General features: G+C 35.5%; 1 protein-coding gene across 1 annotated transcript; it reads right to left on the bottom strand.

The window, feature by feature from the left end:
* Positions 1-15,382: 15,382 nt before the first annotated feature.
* On the bottom strand, positions 15,383-17,816 carry LOC133869104 (uncharacterized). The gene is made up of 3 exons (XM_062306073.1): positions 17,467-17,816; positions 15,726-16,863; positions 15,383-15,655 (listed from the first exon to the last, which is right to left on the bottom strand). The coding sequence occupies exons 1-3, from the start codon at positions 17,814-17,816 to the stop codon at positions 15,383-15,385; spliced, it is 1,761 nt and encodes a 586-aa protein (XP_062162057.1).
* Between the last annotated feature and the right edge of the window lie 7,057 nt (positions 17,817-24,873).

Consider the following 24,873-nt stretch of genomic DNA (forward strand, 5'->3'; position numbering starts at 1 on the left):
TCACTACTGTAGTTGTCTTTAATTTCAATTCCATGAATAAATGTTGGTTTCTGAAACGTACAGTACCAAAGTAGTATTATGGAGGCCGGTTGTGCCGGCCATTTCTATATCTTTTTGTTTTGTTTTGACATCATCATCATTTATGATGCATGGTACAAAATTATTCTAGAGAAGAAGAGACAGTGAAATATAATATACATGTTTTAATGCAATAGGTTGGAAAAAGATCGACTCGATCACCTCCATCTTCTGCATATATACTTTTTAAAAGAATAATACCTTCGACTCAACAAGTCTTGCTCCCACATGCACTTTTGTTTCCTAGTTATAACAGCGATGGATTAGCTTGTTAACGCGTTTGTGTAACACGTACGTTTGTCCCTAGGATAATATTTGGGATGATGTACGTGGACCGTGGGTCGTAATATATGTGATGAAATATATATATATATATATATATATATAGGTTTTTATAAGTTTAAGGTTTTAACAAGTTTTTTTTTTTTTTTTTTTAATTAAATATTTATCTGCTAACACACTCAAACTTAAAAAAAAGACAGTTAATTGACTCTCTGATCAAACTAAGCAATAGTTTTAGGTTACCCCATTTGTTAGCATTTGACCTAGGTATACCTAGCTAGATATGTTAAGTTGGTTGGACATCACTTCATGTGACCTACATATACCTAGTTTTGATATTTCCTAATCACCATTATACCCCGCATCAGACGTATGAAAATACAATTGTACTCGTTAGTTGAAAATAAAGTAAATACTAAACAATAACAAAAAAATAAATGGATTTGTTAAACTTAAACCCATCAACTACTACTCATTTACTCCTTCAAAAAAAAAAAAAAAAACTACTACTCATTTACATTTTGCCCACACCAACGACCACTTTGTCACATAAAAAAAAAAAGGGGTGGTCCTAGTTGTAGGGGGGTGGTGGCTGGACTACTCCTAGTTGATTTAGGGTGGTCGAATTCGAGGGTGGATCGTGTTAAATTTTTCTAAAATTTAATATGTACATATTTATCTTGTGGTTTGTGGATGTTTTAAATAGAAGGTATTAAATAACATTGAATGAAGAGTCTCACATGAAAAAAAGAAAAAAAAGAGAAAGTCAAATTGGTATTTAAAAGGTTAAACCCAATTTAATCATTTGCTTTAAAATGATGCTTGGGTGTATGCACTTGTGTACATACGAACTATCTTGACTTAACATGAAGCAACAGTGCAATAATAGTTTGTTACTGTTAGATTAGTAGTTTATATAGATTACTACTATTAGAATAACAGTGAATGACTATAGGATTCACAGTTAATTTTGAAACTAAAGGACTGTTTCCATCTCTTGCTAGAATAGAAGATTTGATGGTATTCAAGTTTAGTTTTGTTTATGCAAAATGCAACTAAACAATATATTATTTTTCCGGACTCCATTGTATCCTCGAAAAATATTTGTTGTAACCCTTTGCATATATACCATTTCTGGTGGGAAAATAATTTTTTGAGGAAAATAACATTGTAATGCACCTTAAGAGTAATTTTGATGTTCTACCTTTTATTATTTTTCTAATAGCTTGGCCACCGCCATGTGATTAAGGATTTGTAGGAAAACAAAAAGAAAAGCTCTCTATGAAGTAATTTATATATAGAAAACTGATAAAACAACATATTGGGTGGTCAAACCGTCCTTATTGAGATTAAATAGAAAATAGGGTTGCAACTCTGAAAACAAGAGACAAAAATTCCTTATTGTACATCAATCAATTGTGTTGCTTTTTATTTTTTATTTTTAAAAAAATCTAATTTTTAAAGTGAAAAAACCCTAAAAACCACATATGCATTTATGTCGTTCATAGGATCCCGAATTTCCCGGGATCCATAATCCCTCTAAGGAATTAATTTCTCGCAATTTTCTCCCCGAATCTCTTGGGATCAATGGTCTTCTCTTTGGATTCTTCAGGGTCCGTGATCTCATCTGCGATAGAACACTGATTATTCAGGGCCCCGGATCTTCTGGAAGCGTTACCTCTTTAGGGAGATAACGCTCTGTAGATCCTGGGCCTTTCAGAATTCAAGATTGCCGCAAATCTCGGCTGCAGTCTCGTGTTCGATCGGACCTTCTCGAGTCAGTCAAACCAACTGGGCCCGGAGTTTGGTTTTGGGCTCACTTGGGCTCTAGGGAGTAATAATTTTCCCAACAGTTACTTCTCAATTCTCTTATTTGAATTTTGCATGTAAGAGAATTAATTACCAGCATCTTCCTTGAATTTGAACTTGGATTTCCTAGAGTCCGTGTCCGATACCTACTGCTTTTTTTCGAAGTAATTATGACGAATGATGCCTCAAATTCAAGGTTTTGGAACACGAGGCGCCACTTTAATGAATTTCGAATTTCTAGAAGGCAGCTGAGTTGATGGGTGTTGGTTTCGTTCCCCGGCACACATGGAAACCATCGAATTGAATGCTGTCATTTCGATTCTCGGGTAGGCATGACCGACTGGCGCATTAATTACGCTCTCCCTATATATATGTCTTCCTTCTTACAAATTTCCTCAAAGCATTTTGGAACTTACTCCTCCTTTGTCGGAAAAAAAAATGCCCCCTTTCCGATGGCTTTGCAACTCCTCTATTCAAGAATATCGATATTGGCGTCAATCTTGCATTTCCCAGCATCGATCAGCCTAAGTCGACTACTGATAGGAGTGGAGTTTCCATCATGAACAGAGTTTCGGCTCAGCCTAAGTTGATGATTGAGGGTAGCAAAGCCTCCACCATGAATGGAGTTCCAGGATCCATGAGGCTTCACTTTTCCGGGCCGGTTGAGACTGTATTCCCGGATCCCACGTTCATGGATGTCCGCCTTCAATTGTTACTTTGCGCAAGAGAGATTGGAATGTGTAATCCCCGGCTCTATGTCCTTTAAATCTTGATCAAATTCTCAACAACTAAAAGAGGACGTTTGATCTTTCTAGCATCAGAAAATATGCGTACTTCTTCATTTTTTTTCTTCATCTCTTTTGATTTCCAACTGATGTGACAACTGCTTCTCCCAAGTATGAAGTTGTTTGATTTCCAATTGATGTGGCAACTGCTTCTCTTGAGGATGAGGCGGCTTTCGAGCCTTAATTGTTTACTAGCTAGGTTGTTCCCGAGCCTTAATTGTAATTGTTTAATTTTTTGTAATGAAAATTGCCCTTTGATGAAATTTTTGCGTCTCGAATTCTTTGTTTGTTTCTATTGTGATTTGCAATGGCTACTGAGTGAGGTCTTGATAAGTTAGACAAATAATAATTTGCCTAAGTTATTTCAAAGAGATCACTTAATCGGGCATATCGTGACTTAGTCAACTATAACCGAGCTATTCTCCAACCACTTAGGCAAATAGTCGGATTTGCCTGAATGAATACCGGGGAGGGCAACAATTTGAGCGTGCATTCAAAGCTGCGGAATCCGAGTATGCCTCCAACGTTGCGTCCGGGAGTAAAGACGCAATTGAGGACCGAGACTCAACCGGGAGTCTGCTTTTGTAATAATTTTTGTAAACCTTTGTACCTTTCGGCTTTTGAACCAATTGTAACCGGACCATTTTCTCAACAAAATGAAGTTGTTTATTTTACCTTTGTACTGTGATCGCACTGGGTTACCCCCCTAATAACTTAGAATAATATTACCGAGCTACCCCCTTAATAACTTAGACAAATAATCAGATTTGTTTAAGTTATTACCGAGGAAGGTAACTAACCAGTGTTTCCGAGTTAACCTCCTAATAACTTAGACAAATAATAGGATTTGTCATAGTTATTATTGAGGAATGTAACTAACCATTGTTTCTGAGCTACCCTCTAATAACTTAGACAAATAATCAGATTTGTTTGAGTTATTACCGACGAAGGTAACTAACCAAATTTTCGAGCTACCTTCATAATAACTTAGACAAATAATCAGATTTGTTTGAGTTATTACAGAGGAAGGTAACCAACCAAATTTCCGACCCTTGGAGCTAGTGCTACTTTGTTAAAGAGCAAGTGTGATCATTTTCGTTCTAAAGAGGTAATGTTGTTATGCTGTTGGTTTATCTTTATAGATTTGATTGTAGGTTTAATCCTCTCGTCATTATCTTGATGTTAACTCTATGTTAGATTTAGTCTTTTAATGTTCTAGATGTATTAATGTTGCTTAGAACCATGTTGGGGATGTCATTTAATATCCTAGGATTAGTTTTGGAGTATTTTCTGCTAGAGACGAACATTCAATCCCCTTGGCCGAACATTAGATATTCCATGCTTCAAACAAACGTTCTATGTAATTCGAACATTTGCTAAAGTATCACGAACGTTCGACCATTGAACACGAATGTTCGACCCTTGAGCACGAACGTTCTCAAAGTAGGTAGAATACTCGTTTTACACTTGTTATAGCTTATATTAGGCTTAGATCTTAACTTGAGATTAGGTTTAAAATTAGGTTTTTCTTAGATTTCAAGGTTGTAAAGCCTCAAGAGAACTTTCTGGAGGAGCCTTGCAATACAAGTGAATTAAAACTCACATGGATACTTATTATTTTTCCCGCACAGCATGCATATTTTGTGTACCAAACATGCATGCTTACAACTCGCATGAAATATATTGTTGACTACTGTGAACTGTATTGGTGAAAATGATTGATTAATGACAAGATAATAGAAATGATGAATTCATGAATAACATGCATGTAAAATAAGATGAAGATTAAATTGCATCATATAACATGGTACATCGTTTCGTGCAGGATAACGGCCATAGACTTACTATTATATGAGTTTTTCTTTATGTTAAAATGTTTAAGACATGTTATGATGTGCCTTTAATCTAATGTTATTTTGTGACTCACGCACCATGCTTGAATGAGGGTCACAATTACAAACGTTATTCACAGTGTGGGCCACCCAAGGAAGAACTTTGTCGGGCTGTTAATAATGGTTGGTAGCGTAAATATTAAGGGCATCGATTTTGTATCACAGGTTCCTTAGGACAGTGTCAACCTTATCTAGAATGGGTTAAAATCGTGGGCAGACCATATGATGTTGAACTATAGTATGATTATCGTATTACAACATATATTATATCTATATTGCATCCATAATAACATTGTCAAATGATAAACTATAACATTGCATTTTTGTATGTGATCCATAAATAACTGAGTTCACTACATGATAACCTGTCAGCATGTGTATTATTACTCACTAAGTTGTGGACTTACGCTTGTATCTTTCAACCTATGAAACATGTGTTATTTTATAGTTGGACTATCTTTAGATGTTAGATTCGAGATGGACCTCGTAGCAGTTACAGCAGTTTAGCATAGTGATATCGATTCAGTTATGCTCGAGGACTAATTGTGGGATTCTGAAGATCACTCGTGGTAATAAGTACTTTTGGGTGATGTTGTAGGCTTAATATTTAAGGCTTGATTGTGTATTAAGATTTAGTATTGATATTTTATATCGATGATTTATATAGTGTGATTTCAATTAATGTAATGACTCTTGGTAGATGCTTTAGTTGTAATTAATGGTGATAAAATATTTTATATTTCTACTATGTAGTATTATCTTCTTAAGCAGTAGTAAATTTCTTAGTCTCATTCCTTAAATTGGAACCAATAGAGAAACTGTAATATTATTAATTAATTAATTTCTCGAAGCGTTATAACACCTTCACCACCTCAATCATCTTCAACTCCATATCAAGTCTCTCTTAACAAGTGTTTTTTATTTTGCTATATATTCTTTTGTTTTTTACTTGAGAATTTCCTCAAAACGTGTGTGAAGAGTCAAGAGTGAAGACAAATTTATCGATGGTAACGTATACGCACGGTAGAGCTTAATTCTAGAGACTTCATGACTAGGACTCGTAGTCTCGTAGACCATCAATTTATTTTTATTTTTATTTTTTTTAAAGAAAAAAAAAGAAAGAAAAAAGACAGCAAATCACCCCCCCAAAAACCGTACGTTTTGATTGACCCCTCAATTTATCAAGTTTTTGTTCCAAATTGTTAGCCGAAGTACACCATTGTTTCCGCCGTTGAACTCATCGGACAAGGGTCTAGCATCGTCCAAACATGTGTACTTTGCAACTTTAGGCTATGTTTGTTAATATTTTTTAATATACATTTTATGTATTTATTTTTTTAAAGTATATTGATGTAAAATAAATATAAAAATAATTTTAAATATTTTATATCTTGAATTGTTTGTTAAAGTTTTTTTTTTTTTTTTTAAAAGTGCTATCAAACAAAGCCGCTACGTTGGTAAATATTTTGAGAGGATTGTCTTGATTGGCAAATACTGAAAATCATATTTTTATTTTAGAGTTATCCGAAAGTGTTGAAGTGTCAATTACAACCAATTATTGAATCAGTCATTAATAATATATATATATATATATATATATATATATATATATATATATATATATATATATATATATATATATATATATATATAAAGCAGCAATATTGTATATATACCAAAAAATTCAGTTTAAATCTCCACAAAAATCCTCTCTAACAAGTAGATTAGCTCTGTGCCGTCTTTAGAAAGCCATTTGAGGAAGGTAAGTGTTGATATAAGGTAATTATGGAAAAATGATTAGGATTTCCTTAAATTATTAGGGATTCTATTCTGTTAATTAGATTTCTTTATCTTATCTACTAATTTAGAATTCAATAAAAATTGTACTATATAATTGCTGACTTGTTAAAAGAGCGTTTGAAATTGTGATTTCGTAGAAAAAAAGTACGATTTTAACCAAATCCCAAAAAATGAATCGTTTGATAATTATATTTTTAAAAAATTACAATTTTAAAATGTAGCAACCTGCTTTTTCAAATCGCAGTCAAGGGGATACTTTTTTAAAAACGCAGAATTTTAAAAGCTAGCCTGTAATTTTAAAAGTTACACTGCAATTTCACTAAACATTTAACTGCATTTTATAAAATCACTTTTACAAATCTCACTTTTTAAAATCGCAAATTTAATTAAACTTCAAACAGACAGTGAGTTAACAAAATTTCAACCGTCAAATTCCAAACAAGTCATAGGGCAGAAACCGGAGCAAAAATTGCCGTAATTAATTCTTGCCCACTGCCTTAACCAGGCCAAAAAAACTGACCACAAATTTTAGCTTGAATGCAGATTTGAAGCGCCTTTCTAGGATTGCCTTGGAGTTGACTGCAGCCAAAGCAAATGATGCTGCAGAAGTGGCCTATCCGTTGCTGCAACATGCATCTGGGTACGAGACATGGGCGCAACTCTCAGCTTGTTTTAATGGTTATAACTTGAGCGTCTTTCGAATTAAAGGGGACGGTCTCCAATCTTTGAGTAATGCTACACATCATCCCCTTGTCCTCCCAAAATTGATGTGGCTCTTATAATCACCATTGAATTTTTGATATATCATTCTTGGATTTTGATCCAATGGTGATTATAAGAGCCACATCAATTTTGGGAGGACAAAAGGAGGACAAAGGGATGATGTGTAGCATTACTCCCAATCTTTCGACGGGGGGAAGCATGATAAGGCATACCAAACTGTGGATCTTCTCAATAAGGAAGTAGTTCATTGTAGCACCTTTCACATACAAGAGTTGACCGAAAGCAATACATTGCTATCCAGGGTTACCTCCGATGTAAAGACCATTCTACATCTCCTTTTCTAATCATTCTAATATTTACCAAACTATAATGGAGGTTGTGCCATTTCTTGAATTAACTTTTTGTTTTTATTTCGTTCGTTCGTACATTTGTTTGTTTTTTCTTTTGTTATATATTCTTCTCCATGTCAAATCACTACAAAAAAAATTAGATTTTGCCACTTGCATTTAGCCACGTGTCACCTTTTACGTACGAGTACTTTGTAGGGTTGGCAATTTGGATTGCCGTGTCGGGTTCGGGTTGATCCGATTAATCCGTCAACCCGTTTAGGCTAATCTGAACCTGACATGATTAGCTAAACGAGTGGGCGGGTTAACCCGTTTAACTAAACGTGTCATAACCGGGTTATAAACGAGTTGGCATGTGACTTGATAACTAAACGGGTTGGTGAGTCAACCTGGAGTTGACTTGCCAACCCGTTTATAATTGTGTCAGTAAAGGGGTCAACCCGCCAACTTGTTTAGCCTAAACTCTAATCCTGTAATTTCGTATCGTGTTTGTATTGAGTTTGCGGGTTGTGTTAAAATTACCAACCTTAGTGCTAAGCTAGCGGTGATAGCAAGGCCGACGAAAGGCGACTTAGGCCATCATTTAAAGATCCCAATTAATAATTATACGATAATTATCTTCGGTGGATTATTGGCGAAACATGTATCGTACAATACATTTGAAATGGAATGTCTAATTTCACACGTGTTGGTACTATAGGGGCTATGATGTAATTTCGTATCGTGTTTGTATTGAGTTTGCGGGTTGTGTTAAAATTACCAACCTTAGTGCTAAGCTAGGGGTGATAGCAAGGCCGACGAAAGGCGACTTAGGCCGTCATTTAAAGATCCCAATTAATAATTATACGATAATTATCTTCGGTGGATTATTGGCGAAACATGTATCTTACAATACATTTTAAATGGAATGTCTAATTTCACACGTGTTGGTACTATAGGGGCTATGATGTTATTTTTTAGATTTTAGAGACGTACATGAAAATATAGTAGTAGTTCAAGAGGCATTAATGAAGTTGTAATTAAGATGGACATACATGTAGGTATTCATGAAGTTATTGACCGAATTTGATGGCATGACCCAAAATGTTACGAAGAAGCTAATCTAGAGAAATGATTTTTGCATATCTTTTGTACATTTTTTGTGCATCACTTTTCTAAATCAACAATTGAATTTGAAGGATCTACAATGATCCATATGTGGGTCCTACGAATCCAATGGTTGATATAGAAAAGTGATGTACAATAGATATGCATGTAACATGCCTCGCTAATGTAACCTACATAATGTGAAAGGGATGTGTTATTCTTACATCACATTACCTTACATCAATCCTACACCAAAATACATTGAATGTGGGACCCATGTATATGGGATCCACATGCATGGGTTCCACACCCCATGTGTCTTGGTGTAGGATTGATGTATGGTAATGTGATGTAGAAAAATCATTTTCCAATGTCAAAATATAACAATGTGCCATAATTTTTTTTTAAAAAAAAAACAAAATTTAATTAACCTATTTAAATGTGAATTTCCATTTTAAGTATATATGGAACTTAAAAGACTAATTTTTAGGAAAAAACTAAAATCAGTCCATGTGGTTATATTGATTTGCAATAAGCTCTATGTTGTCAACAATGTTTTTTGAGCCCTCTATGGTATGCAAAAATAACAAATAAGTCCAAAATATTAACTTCCGTAAAAAATATTGTCGAATTCTTTTAGTTTGCTACATCATATAATTGAATTATTTAACGGCACGTGCCAACCATAATACTACACTCATTATAATAATGTTATATACTACACTCCTATTAGGAGAGTGTACGTATGTAGTGTATAACATTACTAAAAAAGAAATCTAAGATTTGATCGAGACAATTATATCAACATTTGTCAAATAATTATAAAATAAAAATGTAATTTATAGCCTTACTTTTTCCCAAATTATTGATTGTCTTCGAATCTTCGAATTTATTCGGTACTTGCGGCGCAGACCGTTGACATTGAGAAATTTATAAATTAATTTGCAGCCATTTTGACTAACGTTTGAATTGCTCTTTGCTCTAGATCTTTATTTTTTATTTTTAAAGTAATCTTTGTTCAAGATCTTATTTGCGGAATAAAATTCGTTTAAAAGAAAAGGGCCCTTTAAGGAGAGCTTGACCAAACCTAATTAGATGCTAACCTCAAAGTCTTATGAATAATTTAAGTGACGACCATCATTTCATTTTGAGAGTAGTTTCGCCTAACGCGGTGTGGAAGCACATATACTTTCCAACAACAATTTCGTTTTGACTAATTAAGGATCTTGCATTTGTCGTCAAAGGTGGCCTAAATCAAATAAAACCATGCCACATTTTCAACCCCAAATTTCACACTCATATTAAATAGAATATGAATACTAAGAAATTAGGTTAAATTACAAATTGGTTTATCTACATTACTTTTTTCTTTTCTTTTTTAAATTAAAAAGAAGGGGCAATCCAGAGAGAAAAATGCACAAAAGAGGTTGTTTGTGGCGCACGAGACCTCTTTTCCATCTATTTTGGCGACAAATATTAAGAGTGTCTAATTTCACAAGTGGTGGTAATATGGGGCTCCAATGTCAGCTTTTAAAATCTGAAAGAATAAATAAAAATGTGATGGTAATTCAAGAGGCTAAAGTATATATATTTTCTCCCCTCTTTGGATAACGACCCCTTACTATTTTAAAGTAATTGTAGATTTTAAAATTGTGTGAATTCATGCCGTTATTTGCATTAAATGACTTGAAAAGTGCTATCTAATAAAAAGATGACATGTTACTAATGAGAATTGAGTATACTTTTATTAGATTTTTGTGCTTTATGCTGTAGAAAAGCTTTGAGTCAAAAGCTATCTCAATTTCAAAGGAAAAAAAAAAAAATTAGCTGCTTAATAGTGACATAGAATAGAGAGGGTTATGCACACTTCATATCACATTTTACGAAGTGGTAAAAACTGTTCAATTACATGTCATGCATCAATATTTATATCATTGTATGTTATTAACATATCTCATGTCTCGCAAAACATCAAGCTTACATCAAAATCCACTATGATTCCAATACCCCAAACTATGTAGCTTTTTTCCCTAATGCGTAATCGATAATAGGTCTTCTTCAATTTCTCCTTGGTCATATATCTCGCCTCCGACATAGGTCATGCGTAGATATTCGGGGTAGCCGCCACAGTAAATGAGTACTCTTACAATTTCTGCGACAATATAAAGAAGTTATTAGATGAGTACACTTCCAACTAAATTTTTTATTTTTATTTTTCTCCCAACATAGTTCAAATTCTCAAAAAAGAAAAAGAAAAGTAACATGGGCCTAGGAATTTGAAGCCCCCTCAACATCACAATCCAAACATAGTCTAATGAAACCATAGTGTTTTAGTAGTGTTGAAAGTGAATGTGACAAAAAAAGGAACAAAAAAGTAAAAAAATAAAAAAGAAAAGAAAAGAAAAGCACAACTTTTAAGTATGCGTCATAGTAAAAACTGAAAAAGGGAACAAAAAAACATACTATGATGCTTTCCATTACGTGAATTAAACAATGTCAAATACATGTCCCACTTGTAATTATTTGTTTCAATGAAAAAAATAATGATATGGAACTATCACCTACCCACGTGTTTAATCGGTAATGGACCACAAAGTATAGTTAATACTTTAGCACATGGACCACACATGTGCATAGTTAATATTTTAGCATAGTTAAGTAACTTTGGCACCCAAATTCACATGGACCATACTCGAGAGATATAAAAAGAGTGGAACATCAATATCATTACGGATGTAGACAAATAAAGGGGGAAAACAAGCCCCACAAATAGCACATAGAGATATGAAAATAAGCCCCCAAAGCCAAACTTTTTGGAACCCATTGTCTCCAACCTCTATTTAATCCCATCAATGGCCGATCAAACTCATCTATCTTCAACCCATCTATCTCCAATTCCAAAACAATTAAAGGATATAGAACTAAATAGCATATAAATGAATGAAAGTGAAGGAGAATAGAGTAAACCCTAAACAACAAATCTGTTCAACAGACTAAAGGGGGTTCTCGGCAAAAAAATCTATATACAGAAAATAGTGGAACAAAAATCCCCCAATGGTGGTGACCGGAAAAGAAGAATGAAAAAGAATAAGGAACAATGACAATACCGTCGACGACTGGCGTGATGCTTGAGGAAGAAAATGGTTCAGACCGGCATCACTCGTGACTTATGAAGCAGACGATGGGCTGAGCAGCGTGACTGACGAAGCAGACGATGAATAGTGTGACCGGTGAAGAAGACGGCTTTCAGGGACCCAACTGTGCGAATGTGAGGAGTAAATGGAGAGAATTTACTGTTGGGGAAAAAATTAAGCCCTAATTATTTACTGAACTCTAGTCAGCTTACATGGCCAACCCCAGAAGACGTGGAAAAGCCAAAAAACAACTAAAAAATATATACGTGTCAATTTTTTACTGGGTTTGATGTGGTCTTTTGTTTACTAAAATATATCAATAATAAAATTACCACTCGCAATAGTACGATTCCTTATAGGATAGGGTTATATTGAGGGTGTCGAACCTCAAGGACTGCAGGGATATTGTTATCAAGTTTGTGAAGAAAAAATAACTAAAGAAAAGATTGTTGAATTTGTAATTAACTAAAGTGCATAAATAAATGTAAAAGAGAATTGAAATATAAGAGAGAGAAAGAGTAAAGTATTGACTTCACCGCTATCCGCACATCAATGGTTAATCATATTTAATTAGAGAAATTCATTCTATGCATGTTATAAATAAACAAGAAATTACCTTATTAAAGCATAAGTATAATCCATCTTCGGTTGGCACGAACCGTCCACCTAACCACTAAGATGCGGTACGACCCGTCTTTTATAGGTATGGATTAGCTACGTCTTTAATATAATACATATAATCAATAGAATAGTATAACCCATCTTCGGCTGGCACGGATCGTCTATCTAAATTACACCTAACTAGGGTGTAGTACGATCCGTCTTCTCTAGGCATGGCCTATCTAATCCTTTTGATCATATGTCAATTAAACCCGTTGTATAATTATTAGTCTTATAATCACATAAAATAAGAATGATTTGAGTTCAATAAAGGTAAAAATCTTTCTAAGACAAGAGAAGAATTCTACCAATATTGATTATGAATTGAAGAACAATTGCATTAAATGATGAAGAACAGTATCAAATTATTGTAGCAATTCTCATAATTATACAACCAACATACATAACCTAAAATTCTCAAAATTAAAATACAATCAAACCATTGTGCTTGGATAGGGATGCCCTACAAAGGTTTTTAGCTGCTCATGACGTTGCTACAATGGCCTCCTGCCATGATTACTTCTCTTCAACTCTTTATGCCTTTAAGAAGTTTTTCTCTGAATTTGCTTTAGGTAGCAGTGTGTCTTTCTTCAATGTTTAGATGCCTATTTATAGAGATTAGGAGAGGCCTAGAAGTTCTTGTAATTCTAGAAAAATCATCTGTTGAGTCTTCTTGTCCAAGTAGGAGATTGAAACTTCAATCCAAGTACGAAAAGGATTCCAAATTCGTCTAGAATTGCGGTCTTTTATTGCAGAGCGGTTTTGGCATAGTAAACGTCCGAATTATGGAAATGCTATGTGTGACATATTTGTTGAATGTTTTACTAGATTTCCAACGCCACCAATTTCATTACAATCCAATATTTGAGCCAAAAGTTATGATCAAAACACTGAGATATGTGCAGAATCCAAATTTGAATTCAATCCGATTTTGACTCTTAGTGGAGAAATTTCGATTTAATCATTCACTTGATTTGATTAAACTTAACCACATCATACACGCATTCTATTATGATTGATTAAGCTTAAACATATCTTCTAAGTCTTCTCAAAGTGTGTTTTAAGCCCAAAATCAATGGAATTAATTGCATATTTATTTAAAACCTGAAAACAATAAAACAACACAAAATCAAACAAATAACAATGCCAAGGAATTAACATATGCAAGTCAAGAGGCTTGAATGTGCAACATTCAACGCTTATCACCCTCCCAAACTTACATATTGCTAGTCCCTTAGCAATACAAAACAAGAAATAAAACGGAAAAACAACAAGATAAATAATTCTTTCGTGGGATGTACGATTGCATTTAGCGTATGTAACAAGCCTTTTAAACCCCTAGAATTTCCTAGTGGACGAGTGAAGTCTCGTGAGGATTTGCCAGAATTGATACCCACAAACATTATGCAAGATCATGTTATATATAAGATTGAAGTGTCACAAAAACAATGATTCTCATTCATTAGCAAGCTTAACAAAATAAACTCCATCTTCACAATTTTAGAGAATTAAAAATTAAGCTACTAACATGGCATTATGAGATATCACAAGATTCAATTAGTGTAAAGTGAACTTAACACGTAGTCATGGGGTTTCCAAAACTAATCTCAATCATGAATGGATCAACACTCAAAATTCCCTGGACTCCCCATTAGATAAAACAACCAAGGCATATATATTTATTATTATTATTATAAATATGCAGGCTGTGCAATGCTTAGCTCCCTTCACCTTTCTAATTGACCCATGTAACGAGTGCTAGGTCAATGACTCCCAAACCAGATGGTTTTAGGGCATTAGGTGTAAAACACCTTAAAGACTTACTAACTCGAGTCAAAAAGGCTACAAAGCTAAACTTAATCATTTTATCAATCAAAGAAAACTTTCACTTTTTGATGTGAACACTCAATGCTTAATGAGGCAAGAGATCCGGTTACTCAATGAAAAGCTCAAAGTGATCAATATTATTATTATTATTTTTTCTTTCTTTCTTTCTTTCTTTCTTTCTTTCTTTCTTTTTTTTTTTTTTTTTTTTTAAAAAAAAAAAAATAATGCCAAGGTTATTCCTCCAATAAGTTACTCAATTGCATCCAAGATATTGATAACAGACATAACTGATTTCAAATTTCATACCCCACAGACTACGTGCTAGTGTGCTTGTGAGAATCAAATTGAAACAAGTAACATCTCATGCTGCCAAAGAAAATAACAAACTTCTTAATTCCCTAGTCAAGTGATCATGTGTTTGTCATGTTAAGCTCACCAATGAAATACAAATGAAAGTTAAAGTTCAACAAAATTTTTAGAAATAGCATGATCAGGCAGTCACAATATCTATAACAGGACAACAAAATATTTTTCCCACCTCCAAACTTAAACGATATATTGTCTCCAATGTATAGATAGAGATACAATACCGGATGGAAGGAAAAAAATTGGGGCTGGTTGTACTCCCCCAAACTTCAACGAAAGAATGCCTGTCTTGAAAAACAAAGCACTGCTCCAGTTGTATAATAAGCATCAAGAAGATTAACAGGAGAAGTGTTAGTAAAGTGGGTTGCCTCCCATTAGCGCTGAGTTTAACGTCTTCAGCCAGACAAACCAGATCCATAAAGAAATCAAAAACGAGGAAGGATAAGAAAAACTCTTGGGATCCGTCAAATAGATGGAAGCAACATCTCCATTTTGTTTAATGCCCTTTATGTAGGGCTATAATCATTGCCCTTGGTAACTTTATCATTTACCTTTTTGGACCACCGGTAAAGAATGTTACCTGGAAGCAGTAATCAAGACATTTTGGATATGGCTAATGGAGGAACTTCGAGTTTGGCAGTAGTGGGAAGCTTGTAATTTGCTTGGCCTATGGATTGCCCTGTATTGCAATTATCCACCTTGATGTGCGCCATACCAGCCTCAAAGGGATCTTTAGTAAGAATGCAAGGAGGGGGCTCTGGAACCAAGTTCTCTATGGAGTCTAGAAAGAAGCACTCAGCTTTATCCGGTGGTTGTTGGAAGGTATGAAATATGTTTAATTTTACTTTTAGATTCCCAAACCTGATCTTCATAATTCCAGTCCTACAGTTTATGTTTGCATTAATTGTAGCTAAGAAAAGGGTGACCAAGGATTACAGGGATCATCTTTGTGGGATTAGCCACAGGTTCAGTATCAAGAACAATGAAGTCCACGGGGAAATAGAAATTCTCGACTTGGATAATAACATCCTCGATGATTCCCCGCAGTTTCTTGATGGATCGATCAGCCAATTGCAAGATAATTGGTGTGGGCTTTAATTCCCCCAAACCCAGTTGTAAATAGACCGAGTACGGCAATAGATTCACTTCAGCCCCCAAATCAAAGAGGGCTTTATCAATCTTGTGGTCTCCAATAATACAGGAGATGATGGGAGCACGAGGGTCTTTGAACTTTGGAGGGAGACTGTGCTGAAGGATAGAACTGACCTGCTCAGTGAGAAACACCTTATTTGGAGTGTTGGCCCTTGTTCGTCGCTTTTGAGTACACATATCTTTGAGGAATTTGGCATAAGCAGGCACTTGCTTAATGGCATCAAGGAGTGGGAGGTTGATTTTTACCTGTTTGAAAACCTCCATCATATCTTGTATTTTCTCTCCTTCTTTCCCAAAGTGAGAAGGCACCTTGAGACGTTCTGAGAATGGGGCTTGGGGCTCATATGGCATCTCAGGAGTGGGAGCAAATGAAGAAGAAGCCTTAGTTTTTTCTTGCTTACTCTTTTTCTTCTGTAGATTCTGTGGGGTGGCTAGTTGCTTATAGTCATTTTCTTGCACATGATTGCCGACCCTTCTTCCACTTTGCAATGTGGTGATAGCCAACACTTGTTGGTGATGTGAAGTACCACCTTCTACCATGTAGTGTCCCTTCGGGTTGGCAACCGGCTGACTTGGAAGTGTCCCCTCTTCCCTCTTGTTGATTGTATTAGCCATTTGTCTCATCTCCACCTCTAACTTGGCAATGGCTTGGGAGTGAGAGTTCATTGTCTGATTGAGAGAGGTCATTGTCTGAGCGAGAGAGGTCATTGTCTGTTCCATATTGCTCATAAATTGTAACATCTGATCTTGAAAATTAGAATCCAACCGAGGAGATGGTGTAGCTTGAGACCGCTGCTGTGCAGGTTTGTATGTGGAAGAAGGTTGATAGGACTGCCTGGTAGATTGAGATTGATTGTACACCCTTGGGACTGAGTTACTTGTAGCTTGAGCCTTCCATGAGAAGTTGGGATGATTTTCCACCCTAGATTATAAGTATTGGAGTATGGATCATTTCCCGGATGAGAAAATGCTGCACTAACCTGTTCAGTTGAAACATCAGAAAAATTTGTAGCCGTAGGACAATCATTGACTTGATGCATAGGACTCAAATAGAATGAACATGGTGACTGTTATGTGTTCGTGTGAGCAGAGTGAGGAGCAAAACCAGCCACCATCAATTGATCGAACTTCCTATTGATAGCGTCAACTACTTGAGTGGCTATATCTAAAGAGTGTCCTACTTCAAAAAGTCCTTCGGTCTTTGGTGCTTTAAGTGTAGGTGCTCTACGTCTAGTGGATGCATGCTGAATTGAATTATTACTCAAATTTTCAAATGATGTCCATGCTTCATCCTAACTTTTCATCATAAATGTTCCCTCACAAGATGCATCTACCATTTGTCTATTAGGCTCGGTCAAGCCTTCATAGAAGTTTTGCACTAGCTGGCACTTTGGGACAATTTGGTGTGGGCATGATCTAAGTAGGTCCTTGAGTCTTTCCCAGGTCTTATACAGTTGTTCTCCCTCATATTGGGAGATGCTAGTGATATCTCTCCTAATATCATTGGTCTTTCCTATAGGAATACTTCGTCAGAAATTCTTGTTGTAATTGAGCCCAAGAAGTAACGGAGTTTAGTGCTAAGAAATGAAACCAATGTTTGGCTCTTTCCTTGAGTGAGAAGGGAAAGAGACGCATCCTTAGAGCGTCCTCGGTGAACCCGTTCAATTTAATGGTAGAACAGATTGCTAGGAATTCACTAAGAAACTCGTAAGGATTTTCAGTACTAAGTCCTAGAAAAGATGGTAAACTTTGTATAGTGCTAGGCTTAATCTCATAGTGGGTTGCCATAACATCCAGCAGCCTGAGACATGTTGGAGAAGTGTATGTGGTAGGGAGATAGTGATCTCTCAAAGCCATAGGGTTATTGTCACCCATAGTCTCAGTGGTACGCTCTCCTAGCAAATTAGAGTTCCTTTCGGATCTAAGTTGTCTAAGAATGCGCTCAATGTCGGGGTCATAAGAAATTAAAGGCAATGATAGAGAACGACGACCGAGCATACAACAAAACAAAATAAAGATAAAAACAAAATAAAAAGCTCACAAACGGCCCATAGGAATGCTGGAATTTAGCTGCTGTAGATGATGATGGCGGTCAGCGAGGAAAACTGATAGGGAAAAGCAAAAGAAAAACTAAAAGCAAAATTAGAAACGAAAATCAAGAGTAAAATTAAAAATAACAAGAAATAGAAAATAATGAAGCTAGATTTAATCTTTGAAACTTAATAACACAACCGTTAAGCAGTCCCTGGCAACGGCACCAAAAATTGATGTGGTCTTTTGTTTATCAAAATATATCAATAATAAAATTATCACTCGCAATAGTACGAATCCTTATAGGATAGGGCTATATTGAGGGTATCGAACCTCAAGGATTGCAGGGGTATTGCTATCAAGTTTGTGAAGAAAAGATTGTTGAATTTGTAATTAACTAAAGTGCATAAAATAAACGTAAAAGAGAATTGAAATATAATAGAGAAAGAGTAGAGTATTGACTTCATCGCTATCCGCACATCAATGGTTAATCATATTTAATTAGAGAAATTCATTCTATGCATGTTATAAATAAACAAGAAATTACCTTATTAAAGCATAAGTATAATCCATCTTCGATTGGCACGAACCCTCTACCTAACCACTAAGATGCGGTACGACCCGTCTTTCCTAGGTATGGATTAGCTACGTCTTTAATATGATACATATAATCAATGGAATAGTATAACCCATCTCCGGTTGGCACAAATCGTCTATCTAAATTACACTAAACTAGGGTGTAGTACGATCCGTCTTCCCTAGACATGACCTATCTAATCCTTTTGATCATATGTCAATTAAACCCGTTGTATAATCATCAGTCTTATAATCACAGAAAATAAGAATGATTTGAGTTCAATAAAGGTAAAAATCTTTCTAAGACAAGAGAAGAATTCTACCAATATTGATTATGAATTGAAGAACAATTGCATTAAAATTATTATATCAAATTATTATAGCAATTCTCATAATTATACAACCAACATACATAAACTAAATTTTTTTAAATTAAAATACAATCAAACCATTGTACTTGGATAGGGCTACATCAATGCCCTACAAAGGTTTTTAGCCGCTCATGACGTTGCTGCAATGGCCTCCTGCTATGATTACTTATCTTCAACTCTTTAAGCTTTCAAGAAGTTTTTCTCTGAATTTGCTTTAGGTAGCAGTGTGTCTTTCTTTAATGTTTAGAGGCCTATTTATAGAGATTAGGAGAGGCCTAGAAGTTCTTGTAATTCCAGAAAAATCGTCTGTTGAGTCTTCTTCTCCAAGTAGGAGATTGAAACTTCAATCTAAGTACGAAAATGATTCCAAATTCGTCCAGAATTGCAGTCTTTTATTGTGGTGCGATTTTGGAATAGTAAACGTCCGAATAGTGGAAAATTTATTTCTAATATATTTGTTTAAATTTTTACTAGCTTTCCAACGCCACTAATTTCATTACAATTAGATATCTGAGCCAAAAGTTATGATCAAAACACTGAGACATGTGCAGAATCCAAATTTGAATCCAATCCAATTTTGACTCTTAGTGGAGAAATTTCGATTTAATTATTCACTTGATTTGATTAAACTTAACCACATCATATATGTCTTCTATTATGATTGGTTAAGCTTAAATATATCTTCTAAGTTTTCTCAAAGTGTGCTTTAAGCCCAAAATCAATGGAATTAATTGCATCTTTATTTAAAACTTAAAAACAATAAAACAACACAAAATCAAACAAATAACAATGCCAAGGAATTAACATATGCAAGGTAAGGGGCTTGAATGTGCAACATTCAATGCTTATTGGGGTCTGACGTGGATGACTAATAGATTCTGTCAAACTAGTGGATGGAAAATCGATCTAGGAAGTGAAACGTAATTATTTCTTACCATGAAGACCTCCCATGAACTTTTTGAACCATAGGGAGTGAAAAATAATTATGGCAAACCATAGGAACCAACGGTGAAATTATTCATTTTTTTTAAGAAAAGGTGCAAGCTCTTAAAGATAAAATAAAAAACAAATAGTTAACGTACGTGGCTCACTTAAGTCATATGGTGCGTTTTGAAAAGAAAAGAAAAAAATATGCTTGGGTCATCTTCAACCTTGGTCTCTTGTTCAACTTCTGTAATTTTTCTAACCTAATTACAAAAATTCCTTAAAGACTTGAGCTTTGAAATAAAAGAAAATCACAGCAGATGATGGGCAAATTTGCCCCCTAATGAGTTTATGAGGGTGGGCAACCGGAGTATAGGTAGAAATTTTACCATAGGTAAGAAAAAAAATTGGAGTTGAGGGGGGCAGGGGGGGGGGGGGGGGGGGGGCAGGTGACCCCCCTGCCTCCACGTGGTTATTGAATGTGGTTATTATTCGTTATTCGCATATCAGGTAATGGGCTTTTTGGGCTTAATTTAATCTTTTGAACCTTCTTTGGGTTCTTATAAGTATGACATGTCAACTTTATTACATGGCTACATGTGATTTGGCGACTAGTTGATGTGGTAAAAACTCTATTAACAATTTGAATGAAAAAGCTAGTGAAGTGAGTGACTTTTAAAATTAAAGAAAACTACATTTAACCCCCTCAAATTGCCACTCTATTTGCTAACACCCTCAAACTTTAAAAAGTGACAATTGACCATTTCAAACTAAATAAAGCTTTTAGGTTACCACATTCGATAGCATTTTATGTTAAGCTTGTCGGAAATCACTTTACATGACCTATACATAACTTATTTTTACATTTCCTAACTATTATACCCTACATTAAATGTATGAAAGTACAATTGTACACCTTATATAAAAAAAAAATTAAAACTAAATAAAACAATAAGGGTTAAATATAATATATCCCTTTCAACTAACAAATATTTTTTATAAAGCTGCACAAACTAACAGTTGTCACACTTAGGTACATTAAACTATTATTTTATTGTAATTAAGGCCATCTGTTAGCGTTGACTGTTTGTTTGGATGGAAAACTCATATTTGACTAAAATCTTTTGAAAATACACTCTTTTTGACACTTATAAAATAAAATTTACCCATTATAATTGTTAATTAATAAAAAATATTAAAAAAATTTAAATGAAGGTGACTAGCGACCATCTTAAATGGGTTGGGGGTGGCTCGTGAGATACTCCCATGGGCTGGGCTCACCCCTTAGCCACCATGGGGGTGGCTCGCAGGCGACCTCCTGTGGGTTGCGGGTGGCTCCTTTGACACCATGGGGGTAGTTCACATATACCTCCAGCCAACTTTGGCACACCTTCAATTTGGGTGGCCAAACCACTTGCGTTTTACTTTTTTTTTTTTTTTTTAAAAAAAAAGAAGGGTATTATAGAAAAGCTGATAGAAAAGTGATCATGTGACCACTCTTCCATCCAAATAGATGGTCTCTAAAAGAGTGGCTTAAATGCAACAAATAAGTAATTTGATGTACCTAAGTGTTGAAGTTGTCAGTTGTTGGGACATTATAAAAAATGATTGTTAGTTAATGGAGCTAAAGTATATTTAATCAAAACAATAACAAAAAGGGGGTTAATTACACTTAACCTTCCTTTACTGCCACTCATTTACATGTTGCCCACACGAACTAACTATCACTTGTCACACATGATTAATTTTAAAAACTAAATTTACTTAAATACCTACGAAGTTTAAAAAAAAAAAAGAAGAAAACAACAAAGAAAACAACAAAGAAAACAACAAAGAACATAAGAGGGATGATTAGCACCCATAGGGCTGCGAGACCACCCTTAAGTGATTTAGGATGGCCGAATTCGGAGGTGGCCGAGTCACCCTCTACTACTTTATTCACTCAAATATGATTTAAGAATAGCCAAGTAATGCATTGTGGTGTAGTCAGGGGCGGAGCCAGGGGGTCGAGAGGGGGCACATGCCCCCCTCAACCTCCAAAAATGTTTCTTACCCGTGGTAGAAAATCATCTAGATGCCCTGTTTGCCCACCCTCAATTGCAAAATTAGGGACAACTGAAATCCAATCACCAAACTTCAGCTGGGGCCTGAGGGGATGTCGTCTGAAATTTTGTCTGAATTCTAAGTTTAGGTTAGTAGAAAATGCGGGAAGAAGATGATGGCAACTTGAGAAGCACAATGCCTTTAAACACACCGTTTCAATAAAGTTGTCATTGGATTGTTTGTGGGTCACGTATTGCCTTAGCTTCTTCCTTTCTGTTTTTTTAATTTTTTCTTTTTTTGCAAGTTGCATTACCTTCTTTCATTTGAGGCGTTAAAGGACTTAGGGAAAAAAAAATTCTATGGGCGAAAGGGTTTGGTTGAGAGACCAAACTCCAAAAACTTTTCAAAAGTTCATAAGTTTAAACTCTTCTAACAACATAGCCCCAACACCACTAAAAACAAAAGTCTAAGCTCTAAAGCATATACTTAAAAAGAAAAAAGAAGAAGCACAAAATAGTATATTAAGGCCTAAATCTAGAAGGAAAAGTTGAGCAATAGATAAAGGTCATTGATATGGAAAAAAAAATTGCAAATTGAGAATTGCGATTTTGACTTTTTCAAAATTCTGAAGTTTTTCTTTCAGTTTGCCAATTCTTTTTTATTCAAGCCTTTAACAATTCAAATCAATTTCTTTTTTAAAATTTCCCATTTCTTAAAAAATTTCAAGCATGTAATCAAACTTCAATTTTGATTAAGCTTTTAAATTTAGATTGCTCAATGAAATTAACTGTTATGAATATATTTTTTTTTTCTTACATATTTTAATTGTATGAAATATATAATTGTAGTTATCTTTTTTTCTTTTTTTTTTGAACAAGAAAGTAACTCATATCATTACTCAATAGAAGGATCAATCCAACAAAGAAGATCTAGGGACCAATTAGTTCCATAGTTACAATATTACTGAAACGAGAAGGTAGATCTTCCAACCAAACATTGTTGACCTTCTGCTTTGATGCCTCTGCTGCAAGGGCATGTGCCACATCGTTCCCTTCTCTTGGTGTAAAGGAGAAACCCACCGATCTGAAAAACCTCTTCTCATAATGGATGGACTCAATAAAATGCCCAAATTTAGAAAGGAAGGGAGGGTAAGAATTAATAGCCTTCAGGACTTGTATAGCATCGCCCTCCATTATAACTTCAAAAATACCCACCTCTTTGCAGAAGTACATAGAACTAAGTGCTGCCATCGCCTCAGCCGTTGTTGAATCAGCTACCAATTCTTTTGTCTCGCTTTTAACTCCTAAACAAGCACCATTACTGTCCTTGGCAATCAGCCCCAGCCCTATCCACCCCTTATTCTTGTTTATTGAGGCGTCCCAATTAACTTTTATCAACCCATGAGGAGGAGGTTGCCATTTAACATTTCTATTACATGGAACATATACCTCATCCAACATTGCCCCAGACTCCTTAATCTGACATCTTTTGAACTCAATAAGGGATTTCTCCGCATCAGCAAACACAACATTAGGATGAGTGAAAGTGCCATTAAAAATCAAAGAATTTCTTCTCAACCAAATATGCCTTGCCACCACTGCCATAAGGTCTAGTTCCTCCCGACTAACTCTTTCCAAGCAATAGTTAAACAGCAGCTTGAAATCATTCCCTACCCATTGACACTTTTGGAAACAAGAAGAATTCCCACCCCAAACGTCCTGAGCTGCCGGGGACTCCCAAAGAATATGACAAATGGTTTCATCAGCCGCACCACAACAAGGACATGAGGAATCTTCTAGTACCTTCTTCTGAAATAAGTTCATTCTAGTAGGTAGAATGTTATGACAGGCTCTCCAAATAAATAGCTTGACTGAGTTTGGTACTTGTAAAGCCCAAATAGCTTTCCACACCTTTACCCCTTCCCCCACATAGGAACATTGTCCCCCTTCCATAGCTTGGATCTCCTTGCCAAGGTGGTAAGCACTTCTAACTGTAAAGCTTCCATTTGTTGTGCCTTTCCAAACCATCCTATCTGGAGGCAAACCCGGACTCAAAGGGATGCCTGTAATGACTTTGGCTTCAACTTCATAAAATTCTGCTTGGATGAGCTCCACTTTCCAGCCCTTGGTAACAGAATCAATCAGGTCAGCAACAGTTGTCGATTCAGCAAGGGTCTTTGGAGGAGATTGAACGGCATGAGTAGAAGGGGTCGATAGCCACTTGTCCCCCCATATTTTAATTGATCTCCCATCTCCAACCCTCCACTTGATGCCCTGCAAAAGTAAGTCTCGAGCATTAAACAAACTCCTCCATGCAAACGATGGTCTGGATCCCAACTTAGCCCCCAAGAAGTTCGAGTTTGGGAAGTATTTTGCCTTTAGAATGGTTGCAAGTAAAGAAGATGGATCCTGTAGCAATCTCCATCCTTGCTTGGCTAGCAATGCTTTATTGAACGTCACAAGATCTCGAAAGCCTAATCCTTCCACCGCTTTAGACCTTCCCATTCTCTACCAACTCATCTAGTGGATTTTGGATCCTTGTGACATATGTTGCCACCAAAATTCCTGCATCATCTTGTTGATTTCCTTGCCCAAAGAGACCGGCATTTGGAAAACTCCCATACTATAAGTGGGTATTGCTTGTATCACCGCTTTCAGTAGCACCTCCTTACCTGCCTGGGATAAAAAATTTATTTCCAATTAACCAATTTTTGAGAAACCTTCTCAATAATATAACTGAACGCCTGCTTCCTCGACTTGCCAACAAAGGAGGGCAACCCCAAATATGTATCCAACAGTTGGGTTTCTTGTAATCCTGATTGTTGTAGAATCTCTTGTCGTCGTTCCATACTAGTATTCCTGCTAAAGAATATAGAAGTCTTGTGCAGGTCAAGCTTCTGACCCGAGCCTGCCTTATAGGTCCCCAGGATTCTCAACAACCGTCTCCATTCTACTGAGTTAGCTTTGCAAAAGAGCAAGCTATCATCT

Source organism: Alnus glutinosa, chromosome 5, assembly GCF_958979055.1.
Source record: "Alnus glutinosa chromosome 5, dhAlnGlut1.1, whole genome shotgun sequence".
Taxonomy (NCBI): Eukaryota; Viridiplantae; Streptophyta; class Magnoliopsida; order Fagales; family Betulaceae; genus Alnus; species Alnus glutinosa.